This window comes from Neophocaena asiaeorientalis, unplaced genomic scaffold (assembly GCF_003031525.2).
Source record: "Neophocaena asiaeorientalis asiaeorientalis breed wild unplaced genomic scaffold, Neophocaena_asiaeorientalis_V1.1 scaffold346, whole genome shotgun sequence".
NCBI lineage: Eukaryota > Metazoa > Chordata > Mammalia > Artiodactyla > Phocoenidae > Neophocaena > Neophocaena asiaeorientalis.
In genome coordinates, this window is record NW_020175400.1 from 1,473,890 (window position 1) to 1,493,297 (window position 19,408).

Genomic DNA, 19,408 nt, shown 5'->3' on the forward strand with positions numbered 1-19,408 from the left:
GTGCAGGGGACACAGGTTCGAGCCCTCGTCCAGGAAGATCTCACATGCCACGGAGCAACTAAGCCCATGAGCCCCAATTACTGAGCCTGCACTCTAGAGCCCATGAGCCACAACTACTGAAGCCTGCGCACCTAGAGCCCATGCTCCGTAACAAGAGAAGCCACCACAGTGAGAAGCCCACGCACTGCAACGAAGAGTAGCCCCCTCTCGCCACAACCAGAGAAAGCCCATGTGCAACAACAAAGACCCAATGCAGCCAAATAAATAAATTTAATTAATTAATTAATTTTTTAAAAAAGAAATATGTAGAGAATATAATGCTTAGTGAAATAAGTCAGAGAAAGAAAACTATATGATATCACATGTGGAATCTAAAAAATAATAATAATGAATCTATATACAAAACAGAAACAGACTTGCAGACATAGAAAACGAACTTATGGTTACCAAAGGGGAGAGGGAAGGGGGAGGGACAAATTAGGAATATTTTTTAGATTAGGAATCTAAAAAATAATAATAATGAATCTATATACAAAACAGAAACAGACTTGCAGACATAGAAAACGAACTTATGGTTACCAAAGGGGAGAGGGAAGGGGGAGGGACAAATTAGGAATATGGGATTAACAGATACAAACTACTGTATGTAAAATAGATAAGCAACAAGGATTTATTGTATAGCACAGGGAATTATACCCAATATCTAGTAATACCCTATAATGGAATATAATCTGCAAAAAAAACTGAATCACTTTGCTGTACACCTGAAACTAACACAATATTGTAAATCAACTATACTTCAATAAAAAGAAAAGAAAAGAAGGTCCATAGAAGTTAAAAAGGCTTCTTAATGGTCTACTGGCTGGTTGGTAGTAGAAATGGGATGTGAAACTAAGCCTTTGTGTTATAATTCTTTTATGGTTTGTACCACCTAATGTTGATGTATGATATGATCTAATCATGCTATTAAAGTATTTTAAATTACATGCAAATTGTTTTCTGTTTAGGTCTCATAGTTATTAGATGTCTAGAACTTAATAGCTGACATTAGCCATATGTGGCGGTACCCACATTATGAAACAGTTGTAAATATGAGACTAATATTTTTAAACACCTGAATCCCATCAAGGTTACTATAAGGTGAGAGAGGACTGAAAAGTGATTGATAATAAGCAAAACTATAGTCTAATCAAACATGTTGCTATTTATGAAGAGAAAATTTGGTAAAAGGTAAACTAGAGAGCAACAGTTTGGCAGTGTTTTCCCACATAGTCGAGAGAGACACTCTGGGAGACTTAAATAACTAAGACACCTTTGTGGTAAAGTAGAGATTGTTTATCTGTATAAACAACAGTCTTTGTACAATTATCAGGCTTACTTGTACTTCACTCTTATTTAAGTGTGAATGAAAAATAGAGAAACGAAAGTACTGATAATAAGGATGGTTTCATAATTTAACCGGAGACAGTCATGAAAATCCTTAAGCAAATCGTCAGCCTCAATCCAGCACTCATTGGACTTAATCCAGTTGACTCAATCATCGTTTATGAAAAAACAAGGCAACACTAACGTGTGAGAGGAGAGAACTCGTATCGCACAGAGTGGTGTTAGTGCTTATGACTTGCTCAGAGCACTCACAAGTGCTCACACCCTGTTCTTTCTGTCTCATTAATATTAAAATAACCTATGTTTATCAGCTGTTTTTTTGTACTTTAGATAATTGTGAAAAGAAGAAAAACTTGGAAGAAGTGGAATTACATTCAGTTGAGAAATCTTCATGTGTTGAGCTTGATGAAGATGATTATGACATAGATTTTGTTCCACCTTCTCCAGAAGAAGGAATGACTTCAACCTCTTCATCCTCTTTAAAATGCTCTAGGTAAAATAGTTTATTAATTAATAAACATTGATTCTTGGGTAGCTGAAATAATTTTAGTTATGTAGTATCATCTCAAAATTGATTAATTTCATGCTTCTGCACAATTTATTTTGTATCCGAATGAAAGCATCAAAAAGCCCCTATTTATTTACATTTTATTTAATTGTTGGTATTCTAAAGCTGTAAAGTTCCATTATGATTCATTACATGGGACCTCTAAACAGTTTTATGTAATTGATCTTGGCATGTGGAATATAGTCCTAAAGATACTGTATTTCCAATCTCATGTACCTGAAATGACCCAAAACTAACACCTTATTTGTGAAGTGACTTAGTATGTAATGTGTTCTTCTTCGTCTTCTTTTTTTTTTTTATTTTTTAAAAAATCCAAATAGAATTGACCATTGTATTTATCATTCACTGAATTTTGGTAAATTAGTGATTATGATTGTGGTTAAGTGGTAGTATTATGGGAAAAATAGAGTCCACATAATTCATTATAGTTCATTAATAGCTGAAAATACTAATAGTCTTTGTTACCTCCATCCTCACCCCAGTCTAAATCACAGTTCAGTTGAGTGGTCTGGTGTATACTCTGCTGTTAACCATATTTTGATGAGAAACAAATCCCTCTAGTATATCACCTGAAGGCAGGAAGGAGGTGTTTGCCTGCATAACCTAGTTTTCTCTAGGTTTTTGTTTTAACAGGTGGGTTGAGAAGTTAAAGGAGGTGGGAAAGGTTGAAGCATGATTGCTGTTAGACAACAAAACAGAAAAACTGTAAGAGCTCCCCTCTTTCATCTCCCAGTAGAAATTGAGACAGAATTGTAGGAAAAAAACTGAGCAAGAGTTCATATAGCATTCATCAGCATTCTCTTTTAACAGGAGCAGCAGTTGAGGCCTAAGGAGGAGCAGGGGATTGTCTGGGGTGATAATTAACGGCAAATGGACTAAGATCCAGTGTAGGGTTATTTCCTGGGCCATACCATTCCCTGTTGACTGCCTGGCTTTTTTCTTTGTTTATTAAAAAAGTGTGTATTGCACAGATAACATTGTAACCACATTAACAGGATACTTACTGGTAGTCTTACAGTCCCACAAACCGAACATTTTCTGTATCCACATTAAGTTTTTTTATTTTTTTTAATTGAAGTATAGTTGATTTACAATATTGTGTTAGTTTCAGGTATACAGCATAGTGATTCAGTTTTGTTTTGTTTTGTTTTCAATTATATTCCATTATAGGTTGTTACAAGACATTGAGTATAACGCTCTGTGCTATACAGTAAATCCTTATTCCTTATCTATTTTGTGTCTGTACTCCTAATTTGTTCCTCCCCCATTCCCTAGCCACATTGTTTTGTTTCTTCTCTACATGTGTAGATGATTTTTACGTTGCCATAATCAACATGTAGCTATAATTTTTCAATCTGCTTTTCTTTTAACATTATTTTTAAAACATTTTACATATTGCTACATAGTCATTATTTTTAGTCCTTTTAATGGCTACATAATTTAATGAATTTTCATACCATAATTTATTTTACCTAGATCTTCAGCAGTTGGAAAATGGTTGTTTCCAAGGTAAATTCTCTCTATATTTTTCCATTGCAACCTAGTATACATATTTGTATACATTATAAAACTAAAATAGAATTTTCACAAATGATACTGTATGTGCAGTGCACACAAATTTTCTGTTATATTTTATTTCATTTTAAAGTGCTGGTTGTGACTTCTGAATTAATTTCAGAGGTGTAATGGTCAGGTAATATATGACAGAAAAGAGAACATGTTTTTGTAACTCCTGTATTCCTAAACCTCTTTAGCTGGGCCTCAAAATCCTTCATCTTCAGACCCCAAATTACCTTTACAGCTTTATCTCCAGTTATGCTCTTACAGTAACCCTAAGCTTAATAGCCTAATGAGACTTATAACATAGTTATTCATCATTCTTTGATTTAGTTAGAAGGTTGCATTCCAAAATCCTGCTTTAGAAAAGTACAGTTGATTCCTGAATATCGAGTAAATAGAATTGTCTTTTTTATCTCTCCTTTGTAAGCTGTCACTTTTCCATACCCATCATTCAAGGTTTCCTCAAATCCTACCTTCTTGGCAAAGTCTTCTCAAGTTCCAGAAAGTGTTATCTTTCTTTGGATTGCCATAGTACCCTCTCTTTAATACTCCTTTAGTACTAATTTATTTTGTTACTTTTTTAAAGTATTTTTTATATCCAATCAGACTGACCATGTTTATATGTGTTAATATTGGGGCCAGGGTCTTCCCTGGTGGCACAGTGGTTAAGAATCTACCTGCCAAGGGCTTCCCTGGCGGCGCAGTGGTTGAGAGTCCACCTGCCGATGCAGGGGACACAGGTTCGTACCCCGGTCCGGGAGGATCCCACGTGCCGCGGAGCGGCTGGGCCCGTGAGCCATGGCCGCTGAGCCTGCACGTCCGGTGCCTGTGCTTCGCAACGGGAGAGGCCACAACAGTGAGAGGCCCATGTACCGCAAAAAAAAGAAAAAAAAAAAAAAGAATCTACCTGCCAATGCAGGGCACACGGGTTTAATCCCTGGTCCGGGAAGATCCCACCTGCCACGGAGCAACTGAGCCCGTGCACCACAACTACTGAGCCTGTGCTCTAGAGCCCGTGAGCTACAGTTATTGAGTCCACGTACCACAACTACTGAAACCCGCGCACCTAGAGCCCGTGCTCTGCAACAAAAGAAGCCACCACAATGAGAAGCCCGTGCACCGCAACAAAGAGCAGCCCCCGCTAGCCACAACTAGAGAGGGCCCGCGCACAGCAATGAAGACCCAATGCAGCCAGAAATAAATTATTAATTAATTAATTAATTAAAAATAATATTGGGGCCAAAAGATGGAAGACTTTGAGGGCCAGCTAAAGAGGTTTTAGAATAGAGGAGACAGACATGTTCCTCTTTTCTGTCACATAGCATCTGACCAGTTGTGGAAAATATTAGAGGCAAAAGTGTGCATTTGGTCTAGTCTATACTGTGATCGGTTTAATATTTTTTAATTTGTAGTGTGTTGAAGGACCTTGACACCTCTGACAGCAAGGATGGTCTTAGCACATCAGAAGACTTGTCAAAATCTGAGAAAATGACTACGAAGCAGCCTAATCAAGAAACCAGCACAAGCTATGATGGTACAAAAGTGTTTGGGACATAACATGTATTGTAACTGCTTACCTATGAAAACAAAGTAAGATTGTATTCTTAACCTGTGACGGTATAGTACACGATGGTGAGCTCATAGTTCCTTTTCCTGTAACAGTGAATCATCCATAATAACCAACCACCATGGGTTAACCATTGTTGCTCAAACAGCTCAGAAACCGAGAAACTTGTTTTCTCACAAGGTGACTTTCTAACAAGTAACGTTTTCAAAATAGACAATGAATTATTTCTCCTACTGAACCAAAATTTTGCCTTCCTGTAACTTTAATCTTTGTGAGATAAATCTGAAGCGCCTAGTGCTAAATAATGTTAGATCTTTTACCTCTTCTTTATAGGTACTGGTTTCTAGACCTTTCATCCTTCTCGTTCTCTGGGTTTGATTCTTGGTGTCCGCTTGAAGTTTAATACTTTTTGTTTGTCTCTAATTCATTTTTAACTTTTCTATTAAATATCTAGTATAAATAATCCAGTAGCACTACAAGGCTTTGAAAAACAGCTGTCTCCTTTCCCACTCCTGATTCCTACTTCCCAGAGGCTTTTTTTTAGGCTAGAGGTTTGTGTCCTTCTATTCTGAAGTTTTTTCTGGTATCATTCCTTTTTATTTTCTTTTTTGTTTTTTCTTTTCTCTTTCACTCTTCTTGGAACTTTAATTATTGGGCTATTAGACGTCCATTAATTAACTTTTCTATATTTCATCTCTTGCCTTTTTGCTTTCTGGGAGATTTCCTCAATTTTTAAATTAACTCTTTGATGGAATTTTTCATTTTCATCAAATTAATTTCCAAGAGCTGTGTTGTATTCTCTGAGTATTTCTGTAACGTTTTCTATCCTTGTTTGATGGGTGCTATACTTATGGTGTGTGTGTGTGTGCAGGCACACGCACATGTGTAGTGATCTCTGTGTTGTTCCTGTTTCCTCTGAATTTCTTTTTGTTTATTTTGGTCTCTGAGTTTATTGTTAGAGATGTTTCTGAAAAACCTGATGTTGTAGGTACTCTTCTAAGTGCCTTAATATTAACTAATTTAATCCTCACAGTGATCCTTTAAGGTGGTTTCTGTTATCCTGTTTTACAAATAAGGAAACCCAGGTACAGGAGAGTTAAATAATTACTCATGGTCATAGAGTTAGACAGCAGCAGAGCTAGGATTTGAACCCAGCAGTCTTAAGGCTCTTGAGTTTACATTGATAGCCACTGCAGTATACTGTTTCTGCCTCATTAAGTTTCACTGGTAAAATGGTTAGTGAGGACGAGAGCAAGGACAGAGTCCCACAGAATGTCATTAGCGGCCTCCCTCTCAGCTGACAACAGTCCCTTCATCACCACTTCTTGTTCATCTTGTTACACATCTGCCTTCAGACTGTTTCTCTCCTTTGTCCACGGGGATGCAAAAGACTCAGTCATATGACTCTAGAAGTTCAAGGTCTGAGGCAGCAAGAGGGAACAGGTGGGACATTGGCTCTAGAGTGATGCAGACCTAGTATACAAGCCTGCCTCTTCCCACTCCTGGCTGGGTGACTATGCCTAATTAATTAACCGTCCTTGGACCTCAGTTTGTTCTTTTGTTAAATGAGGAAAATAGTGCCTGCCTTGCCCAGTAGTTGTCAGGATTCAAGGTAAAGTGCCCAGCACACTGTAGGCCTTCAATAAATGGTAGCTATCATTATCTGCTAGTCTAGTAATCCTTTCAAAGAAGGAAATACGTTGAGATGGCTGGTTTATTTTTATGAACTCTTGCTAACTATAATTGTTTCCTCTTTTCCTTAGAGCTCACAAAGCAGCCATTTGATAACATGTTCTGGAATTTTGCCTTGAATTAACTTTAAGATCACCAGCCTGAAGCTTTCGGCATCCCTTTAGAATTTTCTTGAAAATTAAAACAATATTTGCCTGTCTTCACTCTTCCATCACCTCTCCTATTCACTAGATGCCGCATGCATCAGTGACATTTTCTTTGCAGGTTTCCTTTGTACTTGAGGTGTAATCTGTCTAGACGAAGGCTTGAGCTCCTTTCCAATAGCTGTATCTCTCTGAGCCTGTCTTGGTTTTCATTTCCTTTGGACTGTTGTTTACGCTCCTCTCTCCAATCCAATGCCCATTCTCCTTGCAGAGAAAACAGATGTGAAACAGGAACCCAGCAAGTCCACTTTTACCATTTCATACTTCATGACCCTATTTACATCAGCCAAAACTAGTAAAAGTCCACACCCCCAGGTCATTTTCACACAGACGCATGCGTCCCATCGTCTGTGTTATGTCCCCACCACCACGCCCGTCTGTCCTCTCTTCCTCTCCTTCCAGCCCCTTAGACCCTTCAACCAGCTGCCCTCGGTCAACAATTTCCCAGTAGCGTCATTCTCTTCTCTGATTGTCTTCTGAGAATACTGTTGCCTCTGCAGCCCACCTAAAGTGTTTATTTCTCCTGCATACCTTAGGCCCCAGAGGTAGGTAGGCATCTTCCTTGCTTCCCATTGCTACCCTAACCCATTTTTTTTTTCTTTCCGTCATATAAAGCCACCCCTCCTTTGACATTATTTCTTAGTTACATAGCTGAAATTTAAAAGTGTGAAGTGGGCTGGCCAGATTCTGATGTCCAGACATTGTTATCAGGAATTTCTCTCTTTCACACCTGCCTTCTCTCTCTTCTCTTTCATCCCATCTCTCCATCTCAATCTCCCATTTCCTTCCATCTCTGTTTTCTGCTTTTCCTTGTGTTGGTCTTATTTTCAAGCTTGTGTTTTTCTCCGTGGTGGCAGAGATGGCCACCAGCAGCCTGTCCAACTTGTTAAAGAGAGAGGTCCTCTTTTCCAGTCAGTAAAAAAACTCTTAGATCTCATTCTCATTGAGCTGCCTTACATCAGATGCCCACTGAAGACGTGTGAGTGGGGATGGGAGTAGTCTCCAAAAAGAAAGTCCAAGTGCTGTACTGTTAGGAAACAGTGGTTGGCAGGCAAACCAGAGCAACAGGTGAGGTTCTTACCTGTCCATACTTTATGATGTACTTTGTATGGGCATGGTGAGATTTACACCTGAAGTTAGTAAAAAGTCATAAACTTTTGTATCTTACAACAACTTTGGTTACCTTAAGAGAAATAATAAGAATTAACATGAAATGAAAGGATAACATAGTTATGAGCTCTTATGACCTAGAATAGAGACAGTATGACTTCACATTATTTCATAGGCAGATAATGGGAGAATATATGGTTGTTTCTAATCTCGTTTGTAAACTACTTCAAGTTTTACATGCATGGCTTTCAAACTGTTGTCTTTTTTGTTGTTGACCAAAAATATTAACAACATAAATACTTTATAGCTAGACAGATAAGTTTACAGCAGCAACTTATTCGTGTGATGGACCATATCTGTGAATTAGTTGACACTATTCCTGATGACAAGCTGAAAACTTTGGATTGTGGGAACAAACTGCTCCAGCAGCGGGACATAAGGTATCGAGTTTTCTCCTTCTGGAATATATCTGATTGCCTTTCCAACACCACTGTAAGTCACAAATGTATGGGGCAAGATTTCCAGGCATTCTGGCCAAGAAATTGAATAAGATAATGATCACTTTGTCTTTTTTTTTTTTAATTGGAATGTAGTTGATTTACAATGTTGTGTTAGTTTCAGGTATACAAAAAAAGTGATTCAGCTATACATGTACGTATATCTATTCTTTTTCAGATTCTTTTCCCATATTGGTTATTACAGAGTATTGAGTAGAGTTTCCTGTGCTATACACTGTGTCTTAAATTTATTACTTTTTCAAATGAGGGCTGCCTGCGCCGGGGTAGCTACCGCCAGCAGCAGTCTCAGATGGCCTACTGATTGCTTGACTTCAGTCCCCAGTGCCCTAAACCATTCAACATTTAGGTCCAGCCACACCCCAGTCATTAAAAGTCTCTTTAGAGTTGCTGCAAACAACAACAGCAACAACAACTGTTCCTTTAGCATTTGTATTCAAATTTTTAAGGTTGGAAAAAAGAGGATATATTTTGCCACAATCTGGCATGAAAACTAAAGATAAACTTGTGTGCCTACCATAGCTGACTACTTATAATTAATTTGATGTTCTGTGCTCTCTCTTCAGAAGGAAACTCCTAGCTGAAGCAGATTTTAATACGAGTGATGCCAGTGTTCTTGGCTCATTGTGGAGATGCAGGCCTGATTCACTTGGTAGCTCTGTGAAGGATATGCCATCTGTTTCCCCACCTTGTGCATTTCCAAAGGGTGATTCCTGTCCTACAGGGAATTCTGTTAAGGAGTTCACTTTTCCAAACCTTCCCTCAAATTCCATTTCTACTGGGGAGTGTTTACTGACTCCTACCCCAGGAAAGACAGGATTCTCAGCCACCACCAAGAATCTCTTTGAACGACCGTTATTCAATTCCCATTTACAGGCGTCCTTTGTAAGTAGCAACTGGGCTGAAACACCAAGGGTAGAAAAAAGAAATGAAAGCTCTTATTTCCCAGGAAATGTTCTCACAAGCACTGCTGTGAAAGATCAGAATAAACACACTGCCTCTATGAATGACTTGGAAAGAGAAATCCAGGCTTCCTATGATATTGACAATTTTGACATAGATGACTTTGGTGATGATGATGATGACTGGGAAAATGTGATGCATAATTTAGCAGCCAGCAAGTCTTCCACAGCTGCCTATCAACCTATTAAGGAAGGTCGGCCCGTTAAATCAGTATCAGAAAGAATTTCTTCTTCAGCCAAGACAGACTGTCTTCTGGCATCTACTGCTCAGAATAAAAACTTCTCAGAGTCAATTCAGAATTACACTGGTAAGTTTAAAATAAATTGAATGCTTATATTTTATATGAAAACAAAACTGTCCAAAATAGGAATCGTATAAGAAAAACCATAGCAAATCATCATGGCCTGAAAACAACATTGTTTCTATGCAAATTTCTGCTGATAATATGAATTACAAATCACAATTTCAAAAGCAAGTTGCTCTTTTGTCTCTGTAGCAGCTGTAGTTTTATAAAATGTGTAATTATAACCTATTGTAGTAAAACTCTAAAGTCATTACAAATGTGCTTTGCCTTTAAATTAACATTTTTCAGTCCCTAAAACAATAAAGCTCATGAGGGCCAAGTTTTTAATGATTATGGGGGATGGATAAAAAGCAAAGCTGAATTTATGTTAAAATTGTAATTGTGTGTATTTTTAGAATTCTGGATTGATGAGAACTGATCAGTTTATAAAGTAGAAACATGTTTTATGTCTTCAAATATTAAAATTTAGGGCAGGCTAAGAAAGATAAGAAGTCAGAAATTTCTTAAATCAGTCAAGTTATTTCTTTTGGTCTAGAATCATTTTAATTCATTCAGCAAATATTTATGGAGTGCCCACTGTGTGCCATGTTCTGTGCACAGGTCCTGGTAATAGATGAGTAATGAAGAGTTCCTGCCCTCTTGGAGCTCACAGTTTACTGAGAGAAGTTTTTGGAAGAGTGAAATTAGCCGTTGTAAAGGCTGCAGAGAAAACCCAAAATTAATTTTAAAACCTTACATCGACCTTATAAAGTTATCAAAAAGTGGGGTTTTTTTAACTGAAACAAGTTTATACGTGTAAGTTTTTGTAAAGTACAGTCCTCCCTGTTTTTGCCATTTATGACTTAATGCCACGGAGGTTGTTCTTACAGTTCTTCTGTTGACCTTTAAAATAACCATTAATGGATTTATTTTTGTGTCATGTTTGGGCATGTCATACTTGGTGTTCGCAGTTATCTTTGCGGTGGTTGAGTGCCGGGGTTGATGTAACCGCCAGCGCTGGCGTGAGCACCTCTTGTTCTCTGTGCGGAGCCAGAGTTGCAACAGCGAGGAGGCAGCATGGGGGCGGGTGCGAGAGACGCCATGGAAGAAGAACCAGAGGAAGTTGGGGTGATTCTGCGGTTTCAGACCCAGTGACTGGGAAAACCGTGACACTGTTAACAGAAACAGGGAAGTCAGGAGGCAGGCAGATTTGGAGCAAAGCTGAGGAGGGCTGTTTTAAGGCTTGCTGAGCATGAAGTGTTGGGAAGTCATTCAGGTAGAAATGTCTGGCAGACAGTTCGAGGTGCGTGCAGGACTGGAACTTAGGAGGGCATCCGTCAAGTCTTAAGAAAGAGATCTAGGCGTTGTGCGCACATCAGTGACGTTTAAGGTCATAGGACTAGGAAAATTCCAAAAAAAAAAACCAGTCTAAAAAGCACAGTCCCAAGTGTCCGAAAGATTCCCAAATTTAAGGGGCAAGTGGAGGAAATGGAGCCAGGAAAGGGAATTTAAAGCGAGTAGAAAACCCATGATTATCTTGAAGGTCAAGAGAGAAGAACGAGAGAATAAGTAGTAGTGGTAGATGCTACAGAAAAGTCAAGGAAAGACTTGAATTTGGCCCTTAGGAAGTCTCTGGTGGCTTTGACACTGGACAGCAAGGAAACTCTGATAAACAGGTAAAGAAGGATGTGCTGCAGGGAAACGTACACCAATGATTATGCAGGGCAAAGGGTTAAAATGCTAAAACTGATTTGTTACAGTAATGCCCTGATTTCTCTTAACATTGATTATTTTCTTAGACAAGTCGGAGCAAAGTTTAGCATCCAGAGATCTGAAACACGAGCGTTTCCAAAGTCTCAATTTTCCTCATACAAAAGAAATGATGAAGATTTTTCATAAAAAATTTGGCCTGCATAATTTTAGAACTAATCAGCTAGAGGCGATCAATGCTGCACTCCTTGGTGAAGACTGTTTTATCTTAATGCCCACTGGTATGTATTTTTAGATATGAATTGGCAGGAATCCATTGGCAGATGTTAAATGAAAGCCCTTTAATAAAAATAAAAAGAACCTACACAGTATTTCTATCATTTAGGGACCTCTAAACCTCCCATGCCATAGTTAGGAAAGTGTATCACCTCAATCCTCTATTCTAGTTGTTGATATGATAGCATTTATTGCCCTTTAAGATTTTCAACTCAAAGCTCGTTGTGTTGAATTGATCTAGGATTTTCCTTTGGGAATTTTTCTTTTTTCTAGTCAAAATTCGCCTGGAACATGAGCCAAAAAATTACTGTTAGAGACCACGACCATTTCTGGCAGTTTATTTGGTACAACCTAGTGTTGTATGGTGGTTAAAAATCATCAGCTTTGGAGCGATGCCCTAGGCTTAAAGCACAGCTCTGCCACTTATTAACAGTGTGGACTTGAGCAAGGCACTTCACTCCCTGAACCCCAGTCTCCTCGTGTGCACAGTGGGGATAATACCAACGTGCCCACTTCACAGAATGTCTTGAGGATTAAGTGAAAAGCATTGAGTGTAGTTCTTTCTTGTCCTCAGTTTTGAAGAGATCCAGGACTTTTCATCATGCTATTAAAGTTTATAACAGCTGTTCAATGATTTATAGTCATCCAAATAAGAATATTAAATAAGCCATTAGGATAAGAGGCATGGGGACACTGTAAATCAACTATACTTCAATTAAAAAAAAAAAGCAGCAGCAGCATAGGGAGTTTGGAGTTTCATTATTCACATGTCTTCCCTCTGCCTTTTACTCACCTTTGTTGTGACCTTCAATCAGTTGTTGCCATCGTCATTAAATAATGTTGCCTGGGTATCCGAATTTTTTCAAGCTGATTTTAAATTTTAGACAGTGTTGGTTTGTTTAATCAGCAGCATTTCATACTTCATTAACTTTTTCAGTCTGTGTCTTCTGATTTGACTCCAATTTGGTACTCCAAAACTAAAGCTGGAGAGGACCCTGGCATTGATCTCGTCCAGAGGTTTGAGGCGTTGGTTCAATGGTAGAATTCTCGCCTCCCTCGTCCAGTGGTTTTCATGGCTTTCCATTATCCTCTAGGGTTTCAAGGGGGCATTTTTCAGGGTCTTTCTCAAGTAGACTTTTAAAGTAATTCTGTTGCATTTAAGTTTCCTGCCCTGATTCTTGCTTTTGCTATGATATGCACATACATAAGATGTCCCAAGAGATCGTTTTTACACATTTAAATTGACCAAGTATTTTGGCTCATTCAAATATGGCATATTTTGGCACCTTGGAGAATATCGCTTGGTGTCCTATTAATTACTTTAAATATTATATGTAATTTATATTGTAACTTTTGCCTTCATACTCTCAAAATAGAATCTGACAGATTTTTTTGTTGTTGTGATTTCTTTTAGGAGGTGGTAAAAGCTTGTGTTACCAGCTCCCTGCCTGTGTTTCTCCCGGGGTCACTATTGTCATTTCTCCCTTGAGATCACTTATAATAGATCAAGTCCAAAAGCTGACTTCCTTTGATGTAAGTTAAAACACTACCAATTATAATAAAAATGCTAATAAAAACATAATTTAAAAACAATTATATTTCAGTACTCTGGGTAACCTTTTTCATTAAATAGTTCATGGATTATAAGAATAAAGCACGGCAGTTATATTAAGTTGTACATTTAAGAACAAGTCTTTGAGAATTCTGGTACAGGTAACATTCTGGAGTTCAGTCTGATTTTACTCTAGAAGAATGTATTTTGGTAAGAACTTTTAACCTGTATTTTACTGATGTAAAATTTTTTTTCTAATATGGAAGGATTTCTTTTTTTACTCCTGTCAGATCAGCTTAGTTCTCACTCCCTTAATATGTTAAAATGCATACACATGTGCATGCCCACACACGTTTGTCCTTTTTCCTCCTGGCTGAGGTTAAGAAAGTATGTGAATACAGTCTATTAAATCCTACATACTGTGATCAAACAGAACTGTGTTCAGCTTTATGAACCACCACCCCTCAACAAGACCACTGGTTTGATTTTTCTTCCCAGGCATGTTTTAGTACAGTGATGGTAGCCATTGTTCAGCCATTCATGATGTTATGGTCCTTTCAGTGTTGTTATGCATTAAAACCCAAAAGATGCATTTACCTTAAAAAAAAAAAAGGTGGTCATACATTAGGACTGGAACCTTCTGGATGCTGAATTCATATTTATCTTACTTACAGATATGAAAAGCTAAGGAAGTAAAGAAATGGGAAAAAAGAAAAGAAAAGGAAGTAAACAATGGGAAGAATATTTGACTTATGGTTAACAAGGGTTTTTAAAAAATATGCACTGATTACTTTTTATTATGTTGAGATTCTCTTTCCTTTGACAGGTGTGATATGTGACTTGTAAAATATTTATGAAACCTACGGATAAATGTAATCTTGAGTCAGATTAATGGGTAAAATTTAAATTGTTTACTACTTTTATGCTTAGATTCCGGCTACATATCTGACAGGTGATAAGACTGACTCAGAAGCTACAAATATTTACCTCCAGTTATCAAAAAAAGACCCGATTATAAAACTTCTTTATGTTACTCCAGAGAAGGTTTGTATTTATATCATTATTTTAAAATACTATATTAAAGCTCTTTTAGAAAAACAACCCATTTCTCCCTACTGAGTAAGGAAAAACCCAGTCTTTCCCTTCTGTGTTTCTCTCCTTTACTACTCACGTAGAATATTTCACTTCTAGTCACCAAATGTATGGAGGTTTTTCCTTATATCAAGTGGTTCTCTATCAACTATCCAGAGATAGTGTCAGGTCCCACAGGTTAAGGGCTCAGTCCCACAAGATTCTTACCACTCTGCTTCAGGGGCCAATCCACAGGGTATCGCAACTTCTGTCTGACTTGGCTACAAATCAGAGGTTCCCATGACCTCCTCCTGCTTGAATTCAGTGACTTGCAAGAGCAGCTCACAGAACTCAGGGAGACACTTACTTACATTTACCAGTTTATTAAAGGCTGTGGTAAAGGACACAGATAAACAGTCAGATGAAAAGATACACAGGGCAAGGTCTGGGAAGGTCCTGAGCACAGGAGCTTCTGTCCCTGTGGGGTTGGGGTGCATCAGCCTCCAGTACGTGGATGTGTTTGCCAACCTAGAACCTCTCTGAACCCCATACTTTTGGGATTTAATGGAGGCTTCCTCACGTAGGCATGAACAATTATTGACTCCACTTCCAGACTGACTCCCTTCTCTGGTGGATGGGGGTAGGACCGAAAATTCCAAGTTTTTAATCATGGCTTGGTCTTTCTGGTGACCATCCCCAACCCAGGAGCCCACCCACAGTTGCCTCAAGAGAACAAAAGATGCTGCTAGTGCTCTTTTTTTTTTTCGCTGCGTTGGGTCTTTGTTGTTGCGTGTGGGGTTTCTCTAGTTTCGGCGAGTGGGGGCTACTCTTCATTGCCGTGCACTGGCTTCTCTTGTTACAGAGCATGGGCTCTAGAGCGCAGGCTCAGTAGTTGTGGCTCACGGGCTCAGTTGCTCCGTGGCACGTGGGATCTTCCCAGACCAGGGCTCGAACCCATGTCCCCTGCATTGGCAGGCGGATTCTTAACCACTGCGCCACCGGGGGAGTCCCACTCGTACTGCTTTATCACTTAAGAATTTACAAGAGTTCCAGGAACCCTGTGCCCAGGAACTGGGAGCAGAGACCAGTTTATCTTTTCTATTATCTCATAAAAGCCCATTAGAATACGTATATTTTAAATTTTTTGACATAATTTCTGATGTACACTTTAGTGCAAGAATTCCTGTATAACTTTCACAGGAAACCCCAAATGGTAGCATTTTACTGTAATTGCTCTATCATTCTTTCTCTCTTTTTCCCTCAAACATTTGAGAGTAAGTTGCAGACATATCCTTTTAACCCTGAATACTTCACTGTACATCTCCTAAAAACAAGGAATTCTCTTGCATAACCTCAGTACAGTTATCAAAATTAGAAAATATTCATTGATGCAGTACTATTACTTTATCTGTAAACCTTATTCCAGTTTTACTAGTTGTCCCAATAATATCCTTTCTAGCAAAAGAAAATCCTAGATTATGCATTGCATTCTGTCTTTCATGATTTTGACAGTTTTGAAGAGTGAAGGCCAGTTGTTTTGAGGACTGTCCCTCAGTTTATGTTTCCTCCTGATTGGATTTGTATTCGTCATTTTTGAAGGGAATATCACAGAAGTGGTGATATGTTCTCAGTGTATCCTATCAGGAGGCATTTGGTGTTGATTCATTCTATAATATTACTGGTGATGTTAGTTAACTTTGATCATTTGGTTAAGGTGTTGTTTGTCTGCCAGACTTCCACTGAAAAATTACTCTTTTTTTGTGATTATTAATTACAAAAATAAATGTAATTTTTTTTTGTAATTGTAGGTATCCTGTTGTGGAATACTCTTGAGACTATGTAAATATCCTATTACTCATCAGACTTTGACCCAAGAGTTTCATCATCCATTGATGATTCCCCATCAGTTATTATTGTAGTGAGTGCCAAATGATGATTTTTTTCCAATTTAGTTGGCATTCTGCTGTAAGGACAGGCTTTTCCCTTTACCCACATATTTATTTGTATCAATATGAAATCATGGATTCTTAATTTATTCAGTAGGTTATAATCATTTACTGTTATGTATTTTGATGTTCTAATTGTCCTAGGTTTGGCCAGTGGGAAAGCTCCATCAGACTGCCTTCTGTGACCTTTTGACATGTCTATCAAGACGTGGGTGCCAGAGATGGTCATTGCTACTGGCATGTCATTGCTTCCAGGCCCAGTTATGGACAGAGCTACAAAATATAAATATATGTACATATATATATGTATACATGCACATATATATGTATATATTTCCCCCAGACAACACACACACGTAACACACGTCTGTAACCCTGCTACCAGTGTAAACATGTGGTGGCTCCCAAATACACTGAGGAAGAAAAATTCTTTTAGAACCACTGACCTAATACAAAACTGTTTGCTAAATGTGGGTAAACATTCTAATATGTCTCATTTGCTATTTCCTATTACTTCTAATTCTATTTGTAGATCGAAATCAGAACCAATTTTATGTGGAGGTTTTAATACAACTTAAGTCATAGTGGAACTTAAAGACAACCAAATCCTTAAGGTGATATGTTTAAATGTTTTAAAATGTCTGATTAATGCATTTCTGGTCTAGGTCTGTGCAAGTAACAGACTGATTTCTACTCTGGAGAATCTGTATGAGAGGAAGCTCTTGGCACGTTTTGTTATTGATGAAGCACATTGTGTCAGTCAGGTAAATACTGTTCTCTATGTCTTGAGATAGCAATAGATTGTACTACCAACAGTATATATATTTTCAGAGCCAAGAGAAAAAGTATTGAGTGAATTATTCTGCTATTTCACTGAAGAATAAGGTGGTTCTTAATATAGAGAGCAGTCTTTGCTTTATATAGGGAAGATCCAAATAGTCTGAAAAGCAGTATTTTTTTTTTTTCCAACTAGTGGGGACATGATTTTCGTCCAGATTACAAAAGAATGAATATGCTTCGCCAGAAGTTTCCCTCTGTTCCAGTGATGGCTCTTACTGCCACAGCTAATCCCAGGGTACAGAAGGACATCCTCACTCAGCTGAAGATTCTTAGACCTCAGGTGTAAGTTGTCGAAAGTTACTAATTTTGAAACCCTGGGGCAGTGGTTCCCAGATTGCTGCACATTAGAATCATCTATAGAGTCTTAAAAATCCCAATGCCTAGGTTGTACCCAATGCCAATTATATCAGAATTTGGGGGGCTGGGAGCCAGTATGGTTTTTGTTTTTTGTTTTTTCGGCTGCATTGGGTCTTCGTTGCTGCGTGCAGGCTTTCTCTGGTTGCGGCAAGCGGGGGTACTCTTTGTTGTGGTGCATGGGCTTCTCATTGCAGTGGCTTCTCTTGTTGCAGAGCACGGGCTCTAGGCGTGCCAGCTTCAATAGTTGTGGAGCGTGGGCTCCAGTAGTTGTGGCTCGCGGGCTCTAGAGCTCAGGCTCAGTAGTTGTGGCGCACAGGCTTATTTGCTCCATGGCATGTGGGATCTTCCCGGACCAGGGCTGAAACCGGTGTCCCCTGCATTGGCAGGCGGATTCTTAGCCACTACCCACCAAGGAAGTCCCAGCCGGTATTTTTTTTTAATTCCCAAGTGACTCCAATGTGCAGCAAAATTTGGGAGCCAGGACCCTAGGGCTTTTCTTTCCTCACTGAAATTAAAACTCTATCCCAGTACCTGTTTTGGAAATAGGGATAAAGTGCATGCCATACCTGTTAAATCCTAGGATAGTCCCAGTAATAAACTAGCTTTTATTTATCCAGTTTTGGCTCACGTATATCCTAGAGTATATGACGAAATGAACAGATGAACCTGCTTTGTCATTTTCCTCTGACATCCCAGCTATATCCAGGATGTTGAAAACAGTCCAGAAACTATGTATACTGCTTTTTTAACTTTGTTTTCATCTCAACAGCAAAGTGCTTCTTACTGCCACCAAATCCATAATTATTCAATAGCAAAAACTACTATAAAAAATGTCCCCAACATAGGTTGCACTGAATTATTTTGTGCCTCTGTATGACTTTGTAGAGACAGGTACATTCTCTGACGGGTTAATTTACTCAGCGAATATTTACTTAACAGTTGTTGTCTACCAAGGTTAAAATATTTTTTCCTTCTGATTTATTAGTGGGTGCTTTGAGGAATGGAATGCTTTGAAGAATGGAATTAGTGGGTGTTTTAAGGTCTGAAGGAATAATGACTAATGTATTGGGGTGAATTTTTAAAGCTTTGTTCATTTGGAAACAAAGAGAATAAGCTGGCTCTGTAAATATTATAACCAGTAAGAACAATAACAGCATCTCAGTGGTAATGAGAAGAACTCTAAGTGCCATATGAGGGGACATGAGGGGGTTTGAGATTAAGATAGCTTCAGAGACCTTTGCAGATTAAACTGACATTCTTAAGCCCAAGGATTTTAGAGTCCTCAGTATTTTGTGCGTGTAATCAAAAAAATTGGAATGCAAATTTTTTTGGGGGGGGGCTGTGTTGGGTCTTCGTTGCTGTGCGCAGGCTTTCTCTAGTTGTGGCGAGTGGGGGCCACTCTTTTTTGCGGTGCATGGGCTTCTCATTGTGGTGGCTTCTGTTGTTGTGGAGCACGGGCTCTAGGTGCACAGGCTTCAGTAGCTGTGGCACATGGGTTCAGTGGTTGTGGCTTGCGGGCTCTAGAGTGCAGGCTCAGTAGTTGTGGCACATGGGCTTAGTTGCTCCGTGGCATGTGGGATCTTCCTGGATCAGGGCTCGAACCCCTGTCCCCTGCATTGGCAGGCGGATTCTTAACCACTGCGCCACCAGGGAAGCCCCAGAATGCAAAATTTTAATTTAATCTTACTTGCAGAGGAGTGTTTGTATAAAATTTGGGGGAAAAAGATATTTTCTTCCATAATTGATTTACATTACAACATTATATTTAAGGTGTCTTCAGGTTCTCGTGAAGAACCCACATGCTAGAAA

The 19,408-nt window shown here is 38.7% G+C and overlaps 1 protein-coding gene across 6 annotated transcripts in view; it reads left to right on the forward strand.

The window, feature by feature from the left end:
• The window catches only part of BLM (BLM RecQ like helicase), a 91,769-nt gene that overhangs the window by 28,125 nt on the left and 44,236 nt on the right, over positions 1-19,408 (forward strand). For 3 of the 6 annotated variants that reach the window (XR_003006094.1, XM_024766442.1, XM_024766441.1), the window contains exons 4-13: positions 1,717-1,879; positions 3,431-3,463; positions 4,927-5,048; positions 8,394-8,526; positions 9,168-9,871; positions 11,647-11,838; positions 13,248-13,366; positions 14,316-14,429; positions 17,068-17,166; positions 17,376-17,524. Coding sequence is in view for 5 of the 6 variants with exons in the window: in XM_024766442.1 (XP_024622210.1) it covers positions 1,717-1,879; positions 3,431-3,463; positions 4,927-5,048; positions 8,394-8,526; positions 9,168-9,871; positions 11,647-11,838; positions 13,248-13,366; positions 14,316-14,429; positions 17,068-17,166; positions 17,376-17,524 (1,828 nt within the window). In the remaining variant the exon portion in view is untranslated. Of the gene's footprint in view, positions 1-1,716; positions 1,880-3,430; positions 3,464-4,926; positions 5,049-5,074; positions 8,527-9,167; positions 9,872-11,646; positions 11,839-13,247; positions 13,367-14,315; positions 14,430-17,067; positions 17,167-17,375; positions 17,525-19,408 lie in introns of those variants that run through there. The other 3 variants (XM_024766443.1, XM_024766445.1, XM_024766444.1) reach the window with 3 other exon arrangements.